This window comes from Microcebus murinus, chromosome 15 (genome assembly GCF_040939455.1).
Source record: "Microcebus murinus isolate Inina chromosome 15, M.murinus_Inina_mat1.0, whole genome shotgun sequence".
In the NCBI taxonomy this organism is placed as follows: domain Eukaryota; kingdom Metazoa; phylum Chordata; class Mammalia; order Primates; family Cheirogaleidae; genus Microcebus; species Microcebus murinus.
In genome coordinates, this window is record NC_134118.1 from 38,755,017 (window position 1) to 38,778,946 (window position 23,930).

The 23,930-nt window shown below is 40.6% G+C and overlaps 1 protein-coding gene across 10 annotated transcripts in view; it reads right to left on the bottom strand.

Moving 5' to 3' along the window:
• The window catches only part of DCLK2 (doublecortin like kinase 2), a 157,997-nt gene that overhangs the window by 14,007 nt on the left and 120,060 nt on the right, over window positions 1–23,930 (bottom strand). For 6 of the 10 annotated variants that reach the window (XR_002221232.2, XM_012783732.3, XM_012783730.3 and 3 more), the window contains 7 exons: window positions 19,900–19,975; window positions 18,814–18,919; window positions 16,719–16,776; window positions 7,636–7,755; window positions 7,260–7,406; window positions 1,639–1,772; window positions 1,140–1,217 (listed from right to left, as the gene is read on the bottom strand). Coding sequence is in view for 9 of the 10 variants with exons in the window: in XM_012783732.3 (XP_012639186.2) it covers window positions 1,140–1,217; window positions 1,639–1,772; window positions 7,260–7,406; window positions 7,636–7,755; window positions 16,719–16,776; window positions 18,814–18,919; window positions 19,900–19,975 (719 nt within the window). In the remaining variant the exon portion in view is untranslated. The remainder of the gene's footprint in view (window positions 1–1,139; window positions 1,218–1,638; window positions 1,773–7,259; window positions 7,407–7,635; window positions 7,756–16,718; window positions 16,777–18,813; window positions 18,920–19,899; window positions 19,976–23,930) is intronic. The other 4 variants (XM_012783733.3, XM_012783731.3, XM_020280169.2 and 1 more) reach the window with 1 other exon arrangement.

Below are 23,930 nucleotides of genomic sequence, written 5' to 3' on the forward strand. Positions count from 1 at the left end.
ATACGTCCTTAAATGAACTCTGCTTCAAAGTCATTCATTTGCTCCAGAGGGGGGAGATGAAAATGATCAAAAGAAGAGCTGTGGCCATGTCCCTTGCTCACACCGAACCAGGATTGAGAGGTTAGTAAGTGTGTCCTCACCCCCAGCAAACACACCTTGACTGCTGTCTGTGGCCACCTCTGCTCCCACCACCAGGTGAGGTATATGGTTACCAAGAGTCAGTCTGTTCCCAGGCCTGTTTACACCAAGCAAATGTAATTTACTGTAATTCTACTTCTTACATAAATATTGTGAACTGATAAAAATGCATTTAAAAAGGAAAAGCTCCTGTTTCCATGAGAACAAAGTTGAATTCTTTGGAAACATTATATAAAACTGAGTTTAAAAAGCTGTCGTCAAATTAAGTAAGTGAGATAACTATCAAGGATCTGGATAAAAGTATTCAGATTGCTTCACGAGGATTGTTAAATCCTACTCTCATTTAAAGAGACTGAGAAAACTGGAATCACAGACACTACACGACAGGTATATTTTAAGAAAGAGGCCGGGCGCTGTGGCTCACGCCTGTAATCCTAGCTCTTGGGAGGCCGAGGCGGGCGGATTGCTCGAGGTCAGGAGTTCAAAACCAGCCTGAGCAAGAGCGAGACCCCGTCTCTACTATCAATAGAAAGAAATTAATTGGCCAACTGATATATATATAAAAAAAAATTAGCCGGGCATGGTGGCTCATGCCTGTAGTCCCAGCTACCCGGGAGGCTGAGGCAGAAGGATCACTTGAGCCCAGGAGTTTGAGGTTGCTGTGAGCTAGGCTGACGCCACGGCACTCACTCTAGCCTGGGCAACAAAGCGAGACTCTGTCACAAAAAAAAAAAAAAAAAAAAGAAAGAATGACCACAAGAAACTCAAAAGACCATATAGAAAGCAAAGGCCCTGGCCTCACATCAAAAGTATGATAAATGAATATACATTAATAGGTTGTGAATTAATATAAAAAGTGAAAGGTATGTCTACATAATTTCTACCTGACATTTTTACTGACCAACCAGTTTCTGGTCCTGAATGCCAGTAGTCCAGCGTCTGCTTCTGGACCAAAACGAGAGAATTTACAATTCAAATATGGTCACTCGAAGGCCACTGACCTGCGGAATGGTGGGAATCCACAGAGAAGTATGTACGTGATCACACCAGCGGCCCAGATGTCCACCTTCAGGCCATAGCTAGGAAGACAAAGTGGGTGGGAAGGGAAGAAATGATATGAATCCCCAGGAACCTTCCACAGCACTGATGTATTGCCTCTGTTAGGACCAAAAGGGTCTTTTTGGTGTCAAATTGTTCATTTTATGTAGAGGAATTCAATTACCCATTGGAAAATGGCATCTGTTCTTTTCCCAACCCAACCACAGTCTTGGTGACTACTGCTATATTCAAGAGCAGCCTGGGGACAAAAGTCCAGGTCTAGGCCTCTTGGCCAGACAAGTACAAATGGCGGTTCCTGAGGCCAATGCCACGGTGCCGGTGACAGTCTTCTTCCTCCCAGCGCCCACCTTCACGGCAGCCACCGGCCATCAGCAGCAGTGACAAAAGCAGACCTTTTCCCACCAAAGTTAAAGTACTGCCCCAAACCACCCGGAGTCTTACCCAGTTTCAGCAATGATTTCTGGAGCTACGTAAGTTGGTGTGCCACAGACTGTGTACAAAGGGCCTTCCACCACGGTGGCGAGCCCGAAGTCTCCCAGCTTCAAAGACTTGGTTCCGTCGGGATACTCACACACCTGGAACACAAACCAGCCGGCACTGAGAACTTGGTTTTTTCCCCTCAACAACTGCAACACGGCCCTTGGAATTAAGCAGAAAGGAGGCAGATACATTTACTATTAAACTCAAATGGAATCTCTCCTTGTGACACTAACACCATGATTTCTCTCTGTTGCTTCCAAGCGTCAATTCTTCTCTTCTGAGATCTTGCGCAACTGTGTGGAATTCAGAGAAGACGGCATTTTCCACCTTTGCAGCAAGTTCCTTACCGAGGAGCATAAGGAACACAGGTGCTCACGTAGTCAATAGGCTGCAGACGGCCGTTTACCTGATGTGCTTGAGAGAGGCGTGTAAATGTGGAGGTAGAAAACTGCCCTTTATTTCCTTTAGTGTTTACTGTGTGAGGTACTTGAGAGCCCAGGAAATGCTGTTTACCAAAATACCCACCAAAGCGCTAGGTGTTCTCCAAGAGACTCCCATGTTTAGTGGAGAAAATAAAATCAGCAGCAGGAACGGGGCCTTGTTTACTGCATGGTCAATGGTGGGAAATAGAAATATTATGTAGTGGAAAACCTTGGAAGGTTAGAAAGAAAATGGCATTTGGGATCAGACAGCCTGTGCTCAAACAACAACTTCATTCGTCTCCTGTTGTGTGACCTCTGAAAGTCACGTAACCTCTCTGAGCACGTCTGTTCATCTGAGAAGTGGGATAATATCAGCACCTTCCTCATGAAGTGGGGGTGAAGATAAAATGAGACAAAGCTCAGAATAAGCCTCAAAAAATGTTCCTTCCATCTCCTGGAAGGACTGGTTGATTACAGATATATCATATTGGGAAAGGTTTAAAAATTCTGATGAAGATACAAATGTTTATGCTTAAATTGAAGAACCTTTTTAGAAAGCATTTCAGCAACATATATAAAATTTCTTAAGATCATATATAACCTCTGACCCAGCAAATCTACTTCTAAACTTATTCTAAGGGAATAGAGATGTACCCAAAGGTTATACATGGAGGCTGGCAATCTCAGAATTTATCTATAACTCTTAAAAACTGGAAGCAGGAGGGGTATGGTGGGAGGCTGAGGCAGGAGGATCATCACTCCAGACCAGGAGTTCAAGACCAGCCTAGGCAGCATAACCAGATTCCTTCTCTACAAAAAATAAAAATAAAAAAATTTGCTGGGTGTGGTGGCACCTGCCTGTAGTCCTAGCTACTCGGGAGGCTAAGGTTGGAGGATCACTTGAGCTCAGGAATTTCAAGGCTGCAGTTAGCTATGATCATGCCACTGCACTCCAGCCTGGGCAACAGAGTGAGACTATGGTCTCTTAAACAAAAACACACGAAAAAAACTAAAAGCAACATAAATGGCCAACAGGGCAATGACGTAATAAATTATGGCATATGCCTATAATAAAATATTATGTAGTCACTAATAAACACTTCTCAAATAATATTAATCATATGGGGAATATTCACTACATTACATGGCATTAAGAATATTCACTTACATATAAAATACAATATTCCAAAATGTTAAGTTTATCTCTAGGTGGTAGTATTGAGAATTACTTTATTGGTACCAAAGTTATTAAAAGTAAAAAAGAAAGGATTGCTTTATTTTTAGTTTTCAAAATGTTTACAGTAAACATGTACTGATTCCATAATTATGAAAAGTTGATTTTATATATAGGCAAACTTCCTTTATAGGATAAAAGCCTGAAAATAACATTCTAAATGGAAAGTTCTGAAAGCAAACAAGTATATATGACAGCATAATTCAGATTTGATCGTGTAATCCTTCCCTTGCTTGTACGATCTATTTGCCTACTGAGTGTCCATTTTGAAAACACCGAATTTCAGAGAATGCAGTAACCTAGTCTATACTCACGTAATATCATTTTCTATTTTTATACTTTAAATGTACTTAGTTTGCTTTTTTTACTATGAACTGAATCAGATTTTTATCTCAACCACTACTAACTAAAGGAGAAGAAAAATTTATAAAATTATGTTTTTGGTTTTGTTCAAGATAAGCATGTTAACGTCCTCTACTAGTTCAGCACTTAATGAAGGGGAGTGATTGAAACAGCCATCAAGAACCCCAGCGGACCCCCACACCGATGATCCCCAGCTTTACGGGACGGTACCTGTGATGTATGACAACATTTATCACCCTATATTTTAATAAATTCTCCCACTCCTATGTAATATGCACATCCCCAGCACACATCTCTAAGACTTTAAAGTTTCACGGGAGTAATGATGAAAGTTTTGAGTCCCTCTCAGATATTTATAACTGAGTCAGCCCACATTCGGCTGAAACATAGTCAAAGCTATTAATGATTTACCCTGAAGTAACAGAATCCAGATCTTTAGTCATGCCACAATGTTTAATGTAAACATTAACGAGAACAATCTGATATGATTACAGTTAGAATTTATGATGTATTCACTGAAACCCAGACTTTAGAAAGAAATTCCGTAAGTAATTACAGTGATAAGAATATTATAAGCACAATTTCCTAAATGTCTGTACCATGAGAGTAAAAAAAAAGTTTTATTAATGTCATTGTTGTTTTGTTCCTGCTACTTAAAAATACTCTCATTAGGTACAATTTTTGAAAAATGGTGTTTATTTTAAACACTCAATTTAGAGATGCCTAGGGGTAGGGGTTGTTGTCAGTTACTCAGAAGTCCCATAAGTGCCATTTTTCACATCCCCTATAAAGAATTCAGAGTCAGATGCAGAAGCATAAATAGAAAGGGACTGAACAGTCTATAATCGCTGAATTATGTACCAGAGAGTAATACTCCTTGGCTAAACATCAAAAAGGAAAGGCAGACAAGCCTGAAATAATAATATTTTATCTGATTCATCTCTCCCCAATGCTAGCAAATATGTAAAAGATAATAAGAATACATTTCAAATCTTAGCTGGAGATTCTCTTCAAAGCAGGAAAAAAAATTACATAGAGATAGATAGGTATACATAGATAGACATACACAGCATTGCTTTAAGAAACTAACGTTAGCCAGACACTGTGGCTCGTGCCTGTAATCCCAGAACTTTGGGAGGCTGGGGTGGGAAGATTGCTTGAGGCCAGGAGATCAAGACCAGCCTGGGCAACAGAGTGAGACCATATCTCAAATTTAGTTTAAAAAAAAAAAAAAAATTCAAGAGCATGGTTTTTTTATAAAAAAAAAAAAAAAAAAAAAGAAACAAACTTATTTTAATAAAGGGTTCCAGGGACTCCAAAGGCTTTCTGGCAGAGTTCAGTTCTCCCCAGTAACTGACATTCTCTAAAACTTAAAAGATTTCAATATTCTTCCCAAACAATGTATTACTAGACTTCTATAGTTACTCCACTGGGCAACTAGGGAAAGAACTGTTACCCTTATTTTACAGATGAGGAAGCTGAGGTTACTGGTAAGTAGCCAAGCAGGGATTCGAGCCAGAACCATTATCCGTTCCACCACACCATTCTGCAGTAGACTCTGTGTCTGAAAAATAACTGGGTGAACCTGACAGAACCCTCACGACAGCCTGCACGGCATGAAGATTTTGAGCGAACTTCTACAATCACAGCTGCAAGGACGCCAGCCCTGCAGTGCTCAGACGCCCCACCACAAGCTGAGAGATGCTTCTGTCAGAAGTCGCTCTCGGGATGCAAAAATAAAAAATGTGAGGAATGTAGATCCCACAAAGTGAACGCTGCACGTTCTCTAAATAAAATGTCAGCATAATGATTTAGAAGGACTTCAAATATGAGAAACCAACCCTCTTCTCTCCCCTGTCCCCAGAACTCCTGGAAAACCTGAATTTATCACTGGTCTCTCGTAGTTACCTCTGACAGGGCGCCACCGGGCTGTAACTCACAGCATTAACGGCCACCCCCGCGCTCCCTGACACGGCGACCCACACATCTCCACTGGCAGGGCTTTAAATTACGACACAGCTACCAGAGAAAGGGATGCAAATCAGATGTCTGAATGCTCTGGTGTTTTAAAAACCGCATCAGTTCTCAGAGCAGGAGGAGGCTGACGGTCACTCTGGGTGTTTACTTTAGTGCCTCAACGGTAGCTGCTCCTCCTGGGCCGATGCCCATCTGCTGACCAAATCTAGACATTGCCGACTGATCTACCATGTTTTCCCTGAAAATAAGACCTACTCATAAAATAAGCCCTAGCAGGATTTCTAAGCACTTGTGCAATAGAAGCCCTACCCCGAAAATAAGACCTAGTGATGGGCGTGGCTACACAGGGTATCTGCACAACCCATGCATTTCATCTCGGAGCGGTAAGGAAGACGAGCAGCCCTTCTCAACTGCCCCATCGTGACAGCTACTATCCCAGAGGTGACCCGAAAGGTGCGGGCAGCCCCACCAACAAGGTCGGCTCCCCCTGTCAGGTCCCGGCTATGCTGTGTGTACTGCAAGCTGAGGCTTTGAGGGGAAAATAACACATCCTCTGAAAATAAGCCCTAGGGTGTCTTCTTAGAAGAAAAATATAAGACCTTGTCTTATTTTCGTGGAACAACGGTAGCTTCAATGACAAACATGTATTTTACTTAGATACGTGCGGCTGAGGTTGTTTCTGAAGCCAGACCACATGGCCTTTCTGCACAGCACACGAGCTTCATCCAGACGTCAGTTTTGTCATCTTCTTCCCTCTAATCCCCTTTGGGTAGCACCAGCAGGTTGGCGCAGGTTTTGGAGAAGAGGTGAACGCTCCTAGGGCAGGTTACGCTAGATGAGGAACGTGCTTCTGATTTCCCAGCTACATTCTGAGACACATGACACTGGAGACATCAATCCCTCTCACATTATCGACTCTTGATGCGCGATGAGAGAAAAGAAGCAGAGTCAGATTCCGAGGAGACTTTACATATGCTAAGAACTGTGCGTGGAAAAGAGAAGAAACGAGAGGTGAGAGCGGGATCCATGAGCTGGGAAATGGACACGCCTTGGTTTCCAGGGAAGTTCACTAATGCCTCAGCCACCTTCTTCGCTGGCCTCAGCAGGACCCAGGCTGGCTCCAGAGTGACCGGTGGCTCCACAAGAACCCGGGTCCTCCGTGTTTACGGAGAGCATAATACCTGTAAAGCTGAGATGAGTGGACTACTTCCAAAATTCTGCCCTGCAAATAAATGAACCCCTATGTTCTACTTCTGCCTCCTATGAGCCTCTAATTCTGCCTCCAACTCATTCTTCAGAAATTTTTGCTCCATAAAGTGATTTTACTGCTTCCCCTTTCAGTACCATCAATCAAAACATAAATCAATAAAAATGTATCTTCTAATGTCTGGTAAAAAGTAAATGTAGATCAATTCAAGAAATCTATTAGTATTTTATGGTCATTGACATGAGTCTTGCTGATTTTCCCAATTTAACGTCTCTGCAGGATTGGTACAGACTATAAAATGACATCGTTCGCATGTAATTGTGATCGTTTTAAAAGCAGAGAGGCAGCAGTTGGAACAGAAAAAGCAGAGTTGACATACCAAGAGATTCTCTGGCTTGATGTCTCTGTGCACAATGCTGAGGCCATGGAGATACCTGAGGGCGTTGGCGAGGTTGTACACCATGGCGCTGCCGTCTCTCTCAGTGTACTTGGTTGAAGAAGTAATTGCATCAAAGAGATCTCCACCCTAAAGGATACACAAAAGAACACATCAAAACATCAACCGTGCAATCCTGTAAAGGTGGGAAAGACGGTTCATCAGTCTGGAGTAGAGGAAGAAAAGGACACAAGCGTCACTAAAATGGATGATTATAAATAATGAAAGTTACAAGGCAGCAAAACACTTTTCTGATTAGGTTCTTCAAGAATATTGTAAGTCTTGGGATTAGGCAGCAAGAAGATTTCTCCATCCTTACTTTGACCAATTCCATCACCAGAAAGAGCTCTGTTGCTGTTTCCATCTCCTCCACCAGCATGATGATATTGGGATGTTTCACTCGGCGCAGTATTGACACTTCATTCTCAATCAGGTGCTCCTGTCAAATGAAGGGCGTAAAGAGGAGGATCAGAAATCACAGAACCCTCTGCCCTCTCCCTCTGGCCTGGAGGACAAGACACACGCAGTCTGTGGATATCTGATGCCAACAGAAACACCTCTGTCGGCACAGAGACAACCAGACCCTGGCCTAGCTGGTTCCCATAGGGACAGGACAGGTCAGTGTGGACATCTTGCTGTCACTACCAAAAAGAAAAAGTTTCTAAACATCCTCCCTGCCCCCCAAAGGGCTCAGTGGTGCTGCCCTGGCATATTGTCTTCTAATTCTTCAATATTTCCAACACCTTCAGCAGCAGTGATGCTATGAGAGCATGGGCACACAGCACTGTGCTTTTGTAATTCGGCCGGAACTACTTTTGATTAATGATTTCAGCGTACACTCAGAAATAAAGACTAGGCACACATCAGAAAACTTGGCAGACATGTGGCATATAACTTCTGGCATTAAACATTGTTAGTTTTTAAATCATTACCAATATGAACTTGAATTTCATGCAGAAATTCATGAAAAAGAAACTTTCTTACTCTGTGATTGTGAAATCATTCATTCACTAGATGGATCTTCCTTATCATCTTGTATTTTTAATCTGGAAACACATAGTACCATAGGGACTACTATTCTCATTTTAACTCTAATCACTTCTCCTCTGAAACCACCACCTGATAATCACTCCCAGTGAGTAATGCGGTTGGGATCAGTGCTGTAGCAAAATGTTTACTTACAGAATTAAGGAATTATATCTCAATACATCAACCCTTGAATCATGAACGACTACTCTATTTTAAATGAGACATAAAACCCTCTCAACAATGCCATACTGCCATATTCATTGGTCCTCATTAACTTTAATAATGAATTCTCTTGAATTTAGAGGACATGCTGTAAAATTTGCTAATTGTCCTCTTACACGTTCTAGTATTCAAATGTAGCTTTTAAATAAAATCTACCTTATAAAAGATGTCATCTGCTATCTAACTACACTTATATGCATATATCCATGTAGATATGTATATGTGTATGTATTGCTCATATTGCCCTTTTTGCCTTTGCTATAATGAATCCTGGAGCTTAATTTAGTGTTCCAATTCAATAATTTATTTTATCCCTAGTTCAGGATAATAGTTAAGGTTCCCTGCTTATCTTTGTGTATCCATGTGTACATGCCTTTTTACTCTAAGCCACCTCAAATTGTTTTTGATCATAGCCAGAGTTATAAATTGTAACAAACGAATAAGCAAGGTGCAAGGAAAATCTGTTGCAAGCTCCTGCACATGGCTGGCTGAGCAGTGAATGCCCTGTGCTTGTCCAAGTAGTCACTAAATAAATGTTGGCAAATGACAGTGCAAATGCTAACCCAGGCGTCCTCAAACTACAACCTGGGGGCCACATGCGCCCCTCCGGGTGTTTTTGCTGCCAATGCCTGTCCTGCTTAGCAGCCGACTCCTCCCGGGCACGTCCGGGGCCCACAGTGCGCATGTGTGGAATGTGCGCCCGCACTCTCCAACGGCCCTCCAACCGTCTGAGGGACAGTGAACTGGCCCCTGTTTTAAAAGCTTGACCCCTGCGCTAACCAGAAGTAGGGGAAAGAAAGGAACCAACATTTACTAGTCACTATAGGACTAGTGATAGGAATCTAGTCACTATTTGTCAGTGGCTGGCTAAGGTATTTGTGTGATATTTAAACACTTTATCCTTAGAACAGTCCTTAGAGATTGAGCATAAACCTACGATTCTGACATCCAAGCCCACATTTCTTGTATTATACATAATCACCTTTCGAAGAAGAATACTTCATTAAATGGCAACTTTGGAATTTTTTCAAAATGAAGATGATAGCTAGAAAGCTGAAAATATCCAATTTTTTGAAAAGATAACAACAAGCGTATCACACTGAGTTGGGGGTTAAGAACCACACCAGGCTTTGTGCAAGGAGAATCTATGCTCCTTTTGATGAACAGGAATGGGATGTCTTTGACTGGCTTCGGACTCAATACAGGCTTCCAAATTTCCTTGAAATAATGGTGGGTTTTAGACCCCCAACAAACCACAGCTGGGGAGCCAAACACAGGGTTTCCTACCTGTTTCCAAGGCCCATCTGTCTAAGTCACAGAGCAGCAGCACAAAGCGGCAGAGAGCACCCTGGGCCCTCCCCAAGGAAGCAGCTGCACAGCCACCCCATCGTGGTCACAGAGACAAAGAAAGGACTTGGCAAACCCTCCAGCATTGATTCACGTGTTTTAAAGCTTCCAGATCATCTGTGTCAAGCATGTCCTTAATCACACTAAAAAGGAGGGTTAGATATACTTTCGGGAACACGTAAAAGCAAGCAAATTAATTTATTTCACCCTCCGTGAAGCAAAGACAACAGAAGTTACCACCATTGTAGTAAAACGCTTTTTATTTTAAAGCTAAATGGATCTGTCACTTCAATTCTCCTCCTTGCTGCTCATTTTCTCCAAAGTTGGTAGATAGTCTATAAATTTGCCTCTTTAGGGCTCCATTTGTGATGCTAATTTAAAGTGATGTATGTAAAATAACCCCTTCATCAGTACCCCAAGAAGCTCTCAAACTGGACTTAAAATGAGATGTCTACCGTAAGGAGACTACAACTCCCAAAAGTTATTATCTTCTTCAGTAAAAGGCACAATGGAAAATCTTCTGAGATACACCGTAAAACTTCTGCTAAGGGCCACTGGCAGTGTTACATTTCAAACATTGAGGGAGCATCACAGCAACATTTTCCCCAGCATTATGTATTATCTGAGCTTACTGTACCCTACACTTGACGATGGCTGGTATTCTAAGCAGAGTGAATGCTTCTGGTGGAATGAGGGAGATGTTAGCCTTTGTTCTCGGCCTCTTTGTATCCTTGTAAAATTGTCTGAGAAGGAAAAATCTGCTTTTTAAACTAATCATCAGAAACAAAAGTGTTGCATAAAAATCTTTACAAAATGTCATATTCCTATTTCTTATGCAACCATATGTAGTCTTTGTTTCTAATGTGTAAAAAATACTCTCTAGGTTAAATTTTCCAAGAGAATATTTCTAATATGAATATCACTTTTGTCTTGAACTTACATTATTCAATCATCTACCATTATTTATGTTAAGTGATTCATGATTTTAACTCCAAATAATTTACATATGAATCATTTCATGGCAGCGTTCCACGGTTCTGTGTGAGAGTAAATGACAAAGAAAACTGCTAACTTGGCAAAGGATACTGCCTTATCTTTGGCCATGGTGATTTTAACGTACAAAGAGAGAGAAGGGGCTGGGGGGAGATATCAGCAGAATAAACTCTCCCAATCTAGACTAATCATACTGTCTCAGCCCATCCCAGCCCCACAAAACAGTCCTCTTTCCTCCTGTGTTCTGTCTCATTGAAGGAACCCGGCTGCCCCAAAGCAGAATGAGAATTTTACCCTGATCCCTCCCTTCCTTCATCCTCTAATACAGCAGTCCCCAACCTTTCTGGCACCAGGGATCGGTTTCATGGAAGACAGGGGGGCAGGGGGGAATGGTTTCAGGATAATTCAAGTACATTACATTTATGGTGCACTTTAATTCTATTATTATTATTACATTGTAATATAGAATGAAATAATTACACAACTCAACACAATGCAGAATCTAATGCCACCACTGATCTGACAGGAAATGCAGCTCAGGTGGTGATGCAAGCAATGGGGAGTCGCTGTAAATACACGAGGCTTCACTCACCTCCCGCTGTGTGGCCTGGTTCCTAACAGGCCATGGACCAGTACCCGTTCCAAGGCCCAGGGCCTAGGGACCACAGCTCTAATACATCCACAATCCCTGGCCATCTACCTTCTCGGTGTGCCTCTGAATCCATCCACTGACTTCTCTCTAGCCCTCTTGCCAATCTCTCACCTAGACTTCTAGGCCTTTGCACAGGTAGTTTTCTTTGTCTAAAACTTACTTTACCCACTTCTTTGTGAACTCCTGTTTACTCCTCAGGACCAAGTAAGATCACGAAGAAACCTCCCCTGCTCACTCAAGGATGCCGGGGGTCAGGTACCCACTTCTCACATGCTCTCACCACTGCCTGTGCTTCTTCCAATCATGCATCCGTCCCACTGTCTTTTAATTGTTCGTGTGCTGGTCTGTAATGCTCTGTAACTGAGGGCTTGTCGAGGTTTTTGTTTACATCACTCTCCAGCAACTAGCACAGTTAGTTACTGAAACAGGGTAGGTACCAAAGTGCTTGTGTGAATGAACGATCACACAGTACAATGCTCTTGCCAGACAGTGGCTTTACAGCTGACACTGATGTTGCTTAGTGAATACTGCTGAAGACAGTACAGTAGGAGAAAAAATGTTCACGTTTCCATACGCAAAACGTACAGTAGATTGAATAATGGCCACCCAAAGATATCAAGTCCTAATCCCTATGATTTGCAAATATCAGCTTACTAAACTGAGGCGATTAGGATTCTGCAGCAAAGAGATAACCCTGGATTGTGTGGGGAAGGGAGTGTTAAATGCCAGCACAAGTGTTCCTTATAAGAAAGAGGCAGAGGAAGATTTCACAGACAGCAGAGGAGAGAGAAACACAGAAGAGAGGGCGATGTGGAGACAGAGGAAGAGACTGGAGAGATGCGGCCACAGCCCAAGAATACTGTCAGTCTCCAGACGCTGCTTATAGGCACAGAATCGATTCTCCCCAAAAGCCCCAGAGGAAGCATGGATTTCTGACTTCTAGCCTCCAGAACTGTGAGAAAATAATTTTCTGTTGTTTTAAGCCACCAAGTTTGCGGTAATTTATTCCCACAGCCTCAGGAAACTAATACAGTATACTTTTGGATTTATGTCCTGCCTGGGCCCATGTAGATGATGAATGCAAAACTGTAAGGTGGGAAGAAAAAGAGGGACCACTTCTAAGTACCATAACAGAAAGCTCAGGGCTTTGCACACTGTGGGAATTCAATAAATATTTATTTAGAATGAAAGAGAATATTAGAGCTGGAAGAATTCTTAAACTTACAAATACCATAGCCTTCTTAACAGCCTCCATAAATCAGGCCCCAAGGCAGCTCTTGCGATAATCTTCTACTTAGAAGGACCCAACGCGCTTTCTGTCCTCTGGGCCTTTGTTTCAGCTCTTCCGGCCACCTGGTAGACTGTTCTTCCACTGCTGCCTATTGCAATCCTACCCTCTGTTCCTGTTCCAGCTCAAATACTTCTTGCTCTCTGGCATCTTAACTGGTCACCTACACCTTTCTCGTACGGTTCCTCTGAACTCCCATAACACTATTTGCAGAATTGGTATTATTTGTTAAATTACCCTATTCCTAGCAGAGTGTGTTGCACATAGAATACACACACCAAATTTCAGATGAATAAATAAATTAATGTAATAATGCTCACGTACATTACAGATGAGCCAACAGAAGGCAAGAGTAAGAATTTTTCAGCCGTGCGCAGTGGCACAAGCCTGTAACCCTAGCACTCTGGAAGGCCAAGATGGGAGGATTTCTTGAGGTCAGGAGTTGGAGACCAGCCTGAGCAAGAGGGAGACTCCATCTCTACTGAAAACAGAAATAATTAGCCAGGCGTGGTGGTGTGCGCTGTAGTCCAAGCTACTTGGGTGGCTTAGGCAGGGGGATCGCTCGAGCTCAGGAGTTTGAGGTCACCGTGAGCTAGGCTGACAGCATTCTAGCCCAGGTGACAGAGTTGAGACTGTGTCAAGAAAGAAAGAAAGTAAAGAATTTTTTCCAGGTTCTTATTACAATGAAGAAATTAATAAACTGAACTAACAGAGGAATCATGGTAGACCGGCCAATACTATAAACAAATAGCCCAAAATTACAAGTCACACAGCTCTGCCTCTGTGTGACTTGATGGAAGCTGTTTGAGTCTCTGTTTCCTTATCGGTAAAACTGGTACATCAGTTTGCATGTCATTAAAGGTAATCTGCAAAGTTCCTATATATCCAAGGATGGATAAATAATACATTTTAACAAATGACACATATTTTCAGTATTATTAATTTCCTGTATACAATAAAGGTGACCCAAAGGCCAGTTAGCTCAGTTGGAAAAAAATAAAGTGAAAATAAAAAATAAAAAAAAGGAAAAAAAATTTAAATATATATATTTTAAATTTTAAAAATTGAAAAATTGGCCAGGCGCGGTGGCTCACACCTGTAGTCCTAGCTCTCTGGGAGGCCGAGGCGGGCGGATTGCTGGAGTTCAGGAGTTCGAAACCAGCCTGAGCAAGAGCGAGACCCCGCCTCTACTATAAATAGAAAGAAATTAATTTGCCCACTAAAAATATATACAAAAAAATCAGCTGGGCATGGTGGCGCATGCCTGTAGTCCCAGCTACTCGGGAGGCTGAGGCAGCAGGATCGCTTGAGCCCAGGAGATTGAGGTTGCTGTGAGCTAGGCTGGCACCACGGCACTCACTCTAGCCTGGGCAACAAATTGAGACTCTGTCTCAAAAAAAAAAAAAAAAAAAAAAAAAACCAACAAAGGTGACCAACAATATCCCAGAAAAGAGGCTGAGTACCACTCTCCTTAAATTTCTTTTTAAAAAAATTCTCCATATCATTTTTTTCTAAAAATCAAATTTAATGGGAAAAAAATCAACTTATTTATAATAAGTTTTAAAATTATAGCTTTATATAATTTTAATGTGAAAATAATTGTTCAAATAAGCAAAGTGTAAGGATGGAAAAAAAACATGATTATGGATTATAAAAATAGAATGACATTCAATAATAAGAAAAATAAGATACAAATGTTTGAAGTGACCTATCCATTTGCCTCAGCACTTAGTGTACCAGACTAAATTTTTTTGCATTCAAAGTTTTTTTTTTTAATACTATGGAAACAGCTGCTTACATTTTAATCAGGTAAATAATATCCATATCAATTTTTTTTTACTGTTTTGAAAAATATTTAGTATGTATACAACCAAGCTCCCCAAATTATGACACTTTCTGCTTAAATACACAATACTAGAAGGTAAGAGCAACACTTACTTATATATAGTGAAATGGCTACCACAGTTGAAAAAAGAAAAATAAAAGCACATTAAAGTATTTGAAGAAAATTAAATATACAGAAAAGAAAACCTTACTTATTCAAAGAAAAGGGGGCATTTTGCAATGGCCTTTGCTTGAATAAGCATCACAGTGTAATAAAAAAAACATAAATGACAAATTTGCCTCCCGCATTTTCCATTCTGAGGTTCTAAGAAGATTTTTCTAAAATTTTACCATAATATTTTAAGTTTTCTATTAAAAATATACAATTTTGTAGAAGTCCAATGAAGACAAGTTAAGGAGCTCCATACCTATAAAATCACTACTATCACATCAAATCCTGCTAATTATAAATTTTAAATTCCTCTGGCATATTATTGTTAATAGTTAACATGTTAAATTCTTAGTATATACTGGCATGTTTCTATGTTTTCCTTGCCTTAATTCAATAAATCTTAACAATAACTTTGTCTTAGTTATTATTAATAACCACATTTTAGAGGAAAAACAGAGGCACAGAGGGGTTGAATACTTTTTCCAAGGTCACACAGCAAGAAGAGGCAGAGCCAGGATTAAACTTTTTATAATCTGACTCTAGAGCAGTAACATCCAACAGAAATATGTGATCCATACATGTAATTCTGGATTGTCTATCATCCACATTTTTTCCATTAAAAATGGAAAAAGCAGGCAAAATTAATTTTAAAAATATAACTTAACTTAACCCAATATATCCAAAATGTTTTCATTTCAACATGTAATCATTTAAAAATCCTTCCCTGAGTTTAAAAAGAAAAACAAAGAAAGAGAAGAAAAATATTTTTAAATAATTAAAAAAAAAACAACATATAATCAAATATTCTTTTTTTAGGACTAAGTCTTCAAAATCTGGTGTGTATTTTACACTTATAGCATATTTCAGTTCAGAATAGCCACATTTTAAGTGTTCTGTGGCAGTATGTGGCTAGTAGCTTCAGGGTTGGATAATGTAGTTTCAGGGCCTGTTCTCGTAACTGATATACTATCAGAAAGAAATCTAAAAAGGTCTTTGTCATCACTTTTACAGAATATTTGTTCTTTTCAAATACAGTTAAAGTATCAGTAACTCTAGCAGCATTTCATCAGTGGATCTTTTCCAGCCTCACAGCCGCAGTGGGACAGAAGAAACAAGTTCTTCTTATTGGGGAGACAATTCTTCATAGTGTCATAGTGTTTCTGCTCATTTTGTACCAGCTTTTGTTCCAAACTATACAGCAAACACTCTTAAAATACAGAGATAAGGGCAAAAGGAAGATATGTTCTCTGACTAGAATAATGAAAATAATGTTCTCCTCTGGGGCAAAGGTTTAGCAGGTTTGCCAGAAGCCTCCTCCTAAGGTTGGGGTTCCTCAGCTATGACACAAACCCTTCGTCTATACATCATCCAACTGGACCCACTGCATCCTTTTAATAGGACTTGGGAGGTAAGGGGAACCAACACAGCCATGTTGGTTCGTGTTCATATTACCTGCTATGCCATGAATCATGAAGTCTTCTGTCTCTGACCCAGGAATCTTGTGCCTTTGCCAGCCTCTTTGAAGCTAGAAAGCTAACTTGTTAGCTTGACAGTAAAGTCTGAGCACCCTCACAGTTCTTGACATAACTTTTGAGTGTTGCTGGGTTTTGAAACCGGCATCTCTCACTCAGAGAAAATAACTTACATATTTTTTAGTTAGGACCAAAATCAAATCAATTTACCGTCTTAGGATTAAAGTTTCTGAAAAATAGCTGGGGGAAAAAAGGCTGCACTGTTTTCCCCACTATTATCGGTGGCCTATTCTTGCTGTGATTGTCTCTTCAAGTCTCCATTTAATAATAAGTTCCTTCACCACAGTAAACATCTCACCGAGTTATTTCAATTTCTTTTACAAAGCAGTTACGTATACTGTACCTTTCCACAGCATTTGGCTTTGTCAATAATCTTTAGGGCAAACTCCTTTCCTGTGGACCTGTGAAATAAGCCGAGGAAGAGCATTAAAAACATACATGAAAGGTACTATCATTCCGATTTTTCTTCTAAGCACAGACTCACAGAAGAAAAACTTGGCTTCTTCCGCTGTGCAAAGACAATGCTGAGTGGAGTCAAGTGAGAAAGGTACTCAAAAAACAACAAAAAAAACAAAACAGGCCTGGCGCGGTGGCTCACGCCTGTAATCCTAGCACTCTGGGAGGACGAGGCAAGTGGACTGCTGGAGGTCAGGAGTTCAAAACCATCCTGAGCAAGAGCAAGACCCCGTCTCTACTATAAATAGAAAGAAATTAATTGGCCAACTAATATACATAGAAAAAAATTAACCGGGCATGGTGGCGCATGCCTGTAGTCCCAGCTACTCGGGAGGCTGAGGCAGCAGGATTGCGTGAGCCCAGGAGTTTGAGGTTGCTGTGAGCTAAACTGATGCCACGGCACTCACTCTAGCCTGGGCAACTCTATCTCAAAAAAAAAAAAAAAAAATCAAAACTAAGTGAAAAAACAAAGCCACACTGTATGTTAAATATCCTTTTATAAATACTAATAATTATAATATTAAGTAACTGATATCTAAAGTATTTAAATTCTGTTGTATCAGCGATAGATAAGAAAACATTTTTCCATACTTAAAATCTCAAAATAGTTCTCTTAGGAGACAGAATAAAATTAAGAAAAAAATGGATGAAATTTACTGAAAATTTTATTATCAAGGTATCTTCCCATTAATATATTAGTTACATAAGTCTAATTCAACACTGAAAAGTCCCCAGACTTCCATTTTTTTTTCTCAGACAATACTTCAGCTATGATCCGATGCCATGTTGTTTGCACTTTCAAATGCCCTTATCTAGCACTAGAAAGATCATTTACTTGGACATAGAATCTTTTTTTTTTTTAATTTTTTTTTTTAAAAGGCTGGTTAAGTGGAGCAGTGGGAATGGAAAAGGAACAAAGGCATCTGTAACTGGTTGTGATAAATTAGCTGTAAGCACCACTGCACTCGGTTACCAACCTGGACATAGAATCTTGATATTATTATTTAATTTTTCAATCACCTTTAACATAATTTGAACATGCCAAAAATATCTGTTAGTATAGGAAGACAGTTCAATAAAGAAGACTACAGTATTCTTAGGCTACATCAGTTCTCTTTAAGAGCAGTTTTGCCAGGTGGTCATAGTACACGCTGATGAGGCTCAGCTTGGGACAATACCCTTTATTTAAATTGCTCTCACCGCCCCTCCTCCCACCATAACATAAACTAAACTGTGCGTTGGATTTCTAACAAGTCTTTCGAAGTCATGTTTTGGATGCTTAGTGTGTCACTTAAGTGGCAATCTGTGCACCGGAGCTAAGTTAATAGGCTTAGAGAACAGGGAGTTATCTTGTGTACCAATAACAAGCACTAAGGCCTCATTAGAAAGGTAACAAAATGGAAAAACTGTAAGTTACCAAAACTTTCTGGAAAATTCCCCCCAAACAATGAAAATTATCACTTAGAACAGGTAGGATAGTGGCCCATAAACATGACTCTACTCTGAGTCTTTGTTTACAAAAGGCTTGGAACAGGCAAAATAGGCTGATTCTGATCTTCAATAGTGAGAGCTCATATAACCTGAACTACTTGCTATAATCAATTAAGTTAAACTGAGATAGAGAGTTATTGTGGGAATTAAATGACTTAATATTAGTACAGACTGAGAATAATGCCTGCCATGGGTAAATGTTATAGGAGATTTTCTTTTAAAAAGACTCTCATTCTTTCCTATTCTTCTCTGGCTCACAGTTGAGACCTGATATATCTCTCAGCCCAAATGCATACAAAACAGTTTTATACTCTACATGTACACATACATGTTTTTCTTGTTAAATTGCTGTGGGCATGCACAATGGTTGGCCTCAGGGGTAGACCCTTTCAGGGGGAGGAGACTTCCCAGACAAGTCTTTTGTTCATTCAGAGTAAACTCCAACAAAAAAAATGTAGGTGAATAAGTAACTACGCGCACTATTCACTCACCTGTCCATACACTCTTTGACTACTGCAAAATTGCCATCACCAATGACCTTCCCAATTTTGTACTTCTCAAGAAGAGCTGATTCAGAGCACCTGTTTCCATTCACACCTGCAAAAGGATAAATGCAAATTCTAAAGAAAACATCAGCATTTTATATTCACTCCTATGTATTTATAAAACAATAAATTGCAATGCATTTATTTTTAAATCTAGGGTGAAACAAACAAAAAAAAATCTCTGAGCATATTTTCTGAATAGAACACCTGAATCACCAAATTTCCTTTTGACCTTGTTGGTTGGAATCAGAAACTATAATCAACAAACCTAATGAATCTCTGAAATACACCTGAAACAAGTGGTTAGTCTTGGGTAAAAAAGATATCTAACTGAAACTTTTCCACACTTTTTGTCCATGGCCCAAGAAAGGGGAATAGCCAAGTGGCTCATGCCTGTAGTCCCAGCTACTCAGGAGGCTGAGGTGGGAAGAGCTTGAGCCCACGAGTTTGAGGCCAGCCTGAGCAACATAGCAAGACCTAGGACCCTTTTTTTTAAAAAAAAAAAAAGAAGAAGAAGAAGAAGAAGAAGAAACAAGGTGGGGGAAATGGGATGGTGGTAGAGATTTAATCTTGAAATGTTCTCAAGATTTTCCAGTAAAGACAATTCTACCTAGATAAGATGTATTGTTAAGATTAATTCCTGGCTCAAAACCTTCTTGAAAAGGAAGAGTTAAGACTGGCCCACTCTCACTGTGTGTCCTATTGCTCGGCACATAGCAGACATGAAACACATTTTTGTTATCTAATTGGGCAAAAGGAAATACACTTAAGAGTTGTGAGATCACTACTAAGGAAAAATTAAAAAGCTGAAGCCTAAAATTTGAAGCTGCAATAGACTAATTAATGACAATGAGATTTTATACATCTTGAAGTGTACCCACCCTACTTCCCACTAAGGCTAAATGGGCCCACAGGAGATATGACCACATTCCTGTTTTGGAAGATCGTAATTTATCACAAGTGGATTTTGGTGGCCACCAACTTCACATAGATAATTTCATCTACAAAAGTAATGATCAGACTGAGAAATACCTTCAGGACTCATGCAACGATCCAGCTCAGGTCCACCGTTCACATTGGAAGAAGATCTGCCGTGAGCAGAAATCTGCTGAAGGAGGAGAATGACCATTATTTGTCATGATAAATGCACAAATCTTTAGCTAGCTAGCCCTTACATAATAGAAAATGCTCATAGGATGTAAAAATGTAATGACGCAGAATAGAGGAAGCATTCCCTTTCTTCTCAGTCAAGGAAATAAGAAATCCAAATTAAGGTCACTATCAGCCAAATTCTTAACAGAATAAAGATAAGAAGAATGTAACACTTCTGGAAAGTTATATCTCAAAAGATACACAGAGAGATCCCTGTGGATCACCACTTGTCCCAACAATGAAGTGATTTGGCAGGTGGACTGCCAATGCACTGAATGACAGTGGAGAGCAGCCAGTTCACCTGTATGTCTAAACCCCACACCCAGAGCAAGGCAGCCCTCCCAGCGCTCAAAGCTGCAGGACTCTGAGCAGCCTGCAGGTCCCACAACCCCTGCTGAGGCCTTAAGGCCCATCTTTGTCCATCCCCTCCCTGAGGCCTACTTGCTCAGCTGTCTTGGAAGCAGGTGGCAAACTTCTAACAAATCCCTGTCTTGAGCTAATCTGAGTGAGATTTGGTTTACTGCAAGCTGGTGTGCCCTGTCTGACTCAAGGACTCTCTAGGAAATCAGTCTGAGGTGGGGCTGGAACGCAGGCATTTTTACCCCACGTATGTTTTCCCACGGCCGGGTAACTTTTTGACATGTTTATTAGTGGAGTTCCTGTGAACCATTGTTAACGTTCCCAAAGTTTATTTTTATTAAACCCCCACTCCCATCCTATCCTGATCCCCTATACAGCCCAGCAATTAAAAACCTGGTTTGTGTTGGGCTCAAGGGTGACAAGGAGCAGGGAAAGAGACCAGCAAACAGAACAGGGCGGAAGCTGCCCCTCCAGGGGCTGAGAGAGCGGCAGCAACTGGGCCGGAGCATAGAGGCGGCAGCGGCCCTGGGCCAAGTGAAAGGCTACTCTCAAGCGCCCTAGACAACAGCTTTTCTAAATCACCAGGAAATGCAGCTTTCCTGGCAAATGATAATGGCAAGAACATTTTTCGAAACTTTCAAATTGATGGATGTTTTTAAAAGTGTTAAGCCTCAAACATTAAAAAAACAAGCACTTTATAGTGTTCACGGGAGTAACTTATCCAATTATGTACCCAAATACGTTCCTTTATTTGAAAATAAAGCTTTCATGAAAATAAAAAGCATGAGAAATGTTTTTTAAAAATTTATTGTGAATTCCAAACAATTCAGAAAAATGAAAGAGAAGTAAAAAAAAAAAAGAAATAAAAGAATTTAAAATAATGGGAAAAAAAAAAAGAGAAAAAATTTATTATAGTGCGGCTGGTCAGAGAGACATAATCGAACCATCTTCCTCTCTCTTCACTCTTCAGTAACATGTACAGCAACGACCTGTGCTGTTCTAAAGGATACAGAGATGAAGACACACAGTTATCACTGCCCAGAAGTTTACAACCTGACAGTGAGTCATAGGTGCACTTAAATGTGAAAGGCTTCAGGGAAACCCTCCAGTCCAGGACAGGCGCTGCTGGCTGCGGATGACTTGGGAGAGCCGTGAGAGGGAGCCATTTTGCCACAGCACGACCCTGCACTGATACGCTGGAATCACCCAGCGACTGATTAAATTCATTTGGCTTCCCAGTAAGGAAGCCTGGCTTTCCTGAAGGACAAGAAAAGCTCGGTATTCACCGAACTTCTGGATGGATCGCTGGAAAAAGCGAAGCATCCGTTGTTTAAAAGCAAGGGAACGCAGTTCCAGTGCCCCGGGAGACAGGCAGACAAAGAGCAGCTACCACGCAGAGGATAAAGCTGTGACTTCACAAGATTCTGTTTCCTTTGCAAAATGTTTGTATTTCCCTGTCCCTTGTGAGAGAATTACTGTTACTTGAAGGACTGAATTGGAACCAGAGAGATCAAATATGGCATTTGTGATCAGACCTGCCCCGTTTCTATTGTCAAACTAACAATTTATATTAAAGTCTCTTAAAATGCTAATGAGCGTTCATGCTTCCATCAGCAACTATGATGCTGAGACAGCACCAAGCAAAGTGCCATGATGCTGGATGTTAGTGAGGTCCTCCTCAATAAAGCATAATGGGTCGCAGCATCTGGGCTCTTTCAAGATATCATCCATAATTAGCAATAGGTTCAGAAAGATGGGATTACATTGGGGGCGGAAAGGAGGGGGGACATATATTTCCTGATGAAGTCCTGATTGGTTGAGAGAGAAGGTAACAGAAAAGACCCCGAAAGTATTACTCAGAGTGTTCTGTGAGCTGATGTTGCTGCAACACACACCTACTTTTCTGGCACCAGTAGCTCGATTTTTTATGGGTAAGCAAGGAAGGGAAATGCAAGAGAATCCTTCCCTGCTAAGAACTTTCTTTAAAAAAGATTTGAAAACAGAGTAGAAGATATACAGTGCCCTCAGAAGCTAACATCATTTAAAAAGGCATTCATGTGCCCAGCGCAGTGGCTCACGCCTGTAATCCTAGCTCTGTGGGAGGCGGGCGGATCGCTCAAGGTCAGGAGTTCGAAACTAGCCTGAGCAAGAGTGAGACCCCATTGCTACTAAAAATAGAAAGAAATTAATTGCCCAACTAAAAATATACAGAAAAAAAATTAGCCGGGCATGGTGGCGGATGCCTGTAGTCCCAGCTACTCGAGAGGCTCAGGCAGGAGGATTGCTTGAGCCCAGGAGTTTGAGGTTGCTTGTGAGCCAGGCTGACGCCATGGCACTCCAGCCTGGGCAACAGAGCGAGACTCTGTCTCAAAAAAAAAAAAAAAAAAAAAAAAGAAAGGCATTCATGGCTGACAGAGTACATTTGATGGTGAGTGACACTCCAGCTTTCTGTGTTTTTAGCCAGGAAGTTATGTTAGTGTCATAATCAAATCTCTTTGATAGCAATTATTACAATTTATATACTTGAAAGGTCAGACACAAGTGTAAAATACAAAAAAATAAGAAGAAAGAATTACAATTTCTACAAACTTAAAATTTAAAGAGAAATGTTAAGTACTACACTAAACATGTGAAGTCTTGTTCAGACATAGGCAAGTCTCAAAAGTATCAAGAATGGTTATTCACTGAGTTATGGCATATTATTGACTTGAGTATATTGCTGGACACCATTTCATTTTAATTTTTTTAAAAAGGAAGAAGAACTTGAACTGAATCTAGGAGATATTTGTGTGTAGTGAGTCAATTTTCTGGAACGTATTTTAGAAAATGGCATCATAATGCAAGTGGCAAGTGGTCTACTGCAAGGGTCAGAAGGTCCAGAAAGTAATGCTAGGCTTTGTGGGCCATCCAGTCTCTGTTGCAACTGTTCAACTCTGCTGCTGCAGCAGGAAAGCAGTCATAGGTCATATGGAAACAAATGAAGGATGGGCATGTTCCAATAAAATTTTATTTAGAGAAACAGGTGATGGACTTGAGCCTAGGAGTTTGGGTTGCAGAGAGCTATGAAGACACCACTGCACTCTAACCTGAGCAACAGAGTGAGCCCGTCTCTAAAACGAACAAACAAAAAAACCCCAAAACAAGTGATGGGCTAAATTTGGCCAGCAGGCAAACTCTTGGTCTGCAAAAGAACTTTCTTAGGAAAACTTTTCCTCCAGCATAATTCTTACACTTTCAAACTCTAAAACAGAATCACCTTCTAGGTATGGTTGTTGCTATAAAGCAGTTTTCTTTCCTGCATATTAGAATCACCTAGGAAGATTTGAAAAATTCTATTGCCAGGCTGCACCCAAAATGAATTAAGGATCCCAAGGGGTAGAGCCCAGGTATTAGCATTTTTTAAAGCTTCATAGGTGAGCCAATGTGCATCAAGGCTGAGAACACCTGCGGAGGAATCTGTTTAAGTTCACTTTGTCACTTATCCATTGGTCCAATCACCAAGTCATCTGTGGCCAAAGAGCAACCATCTCTGTAAGAAAAGGAAAAAAGAC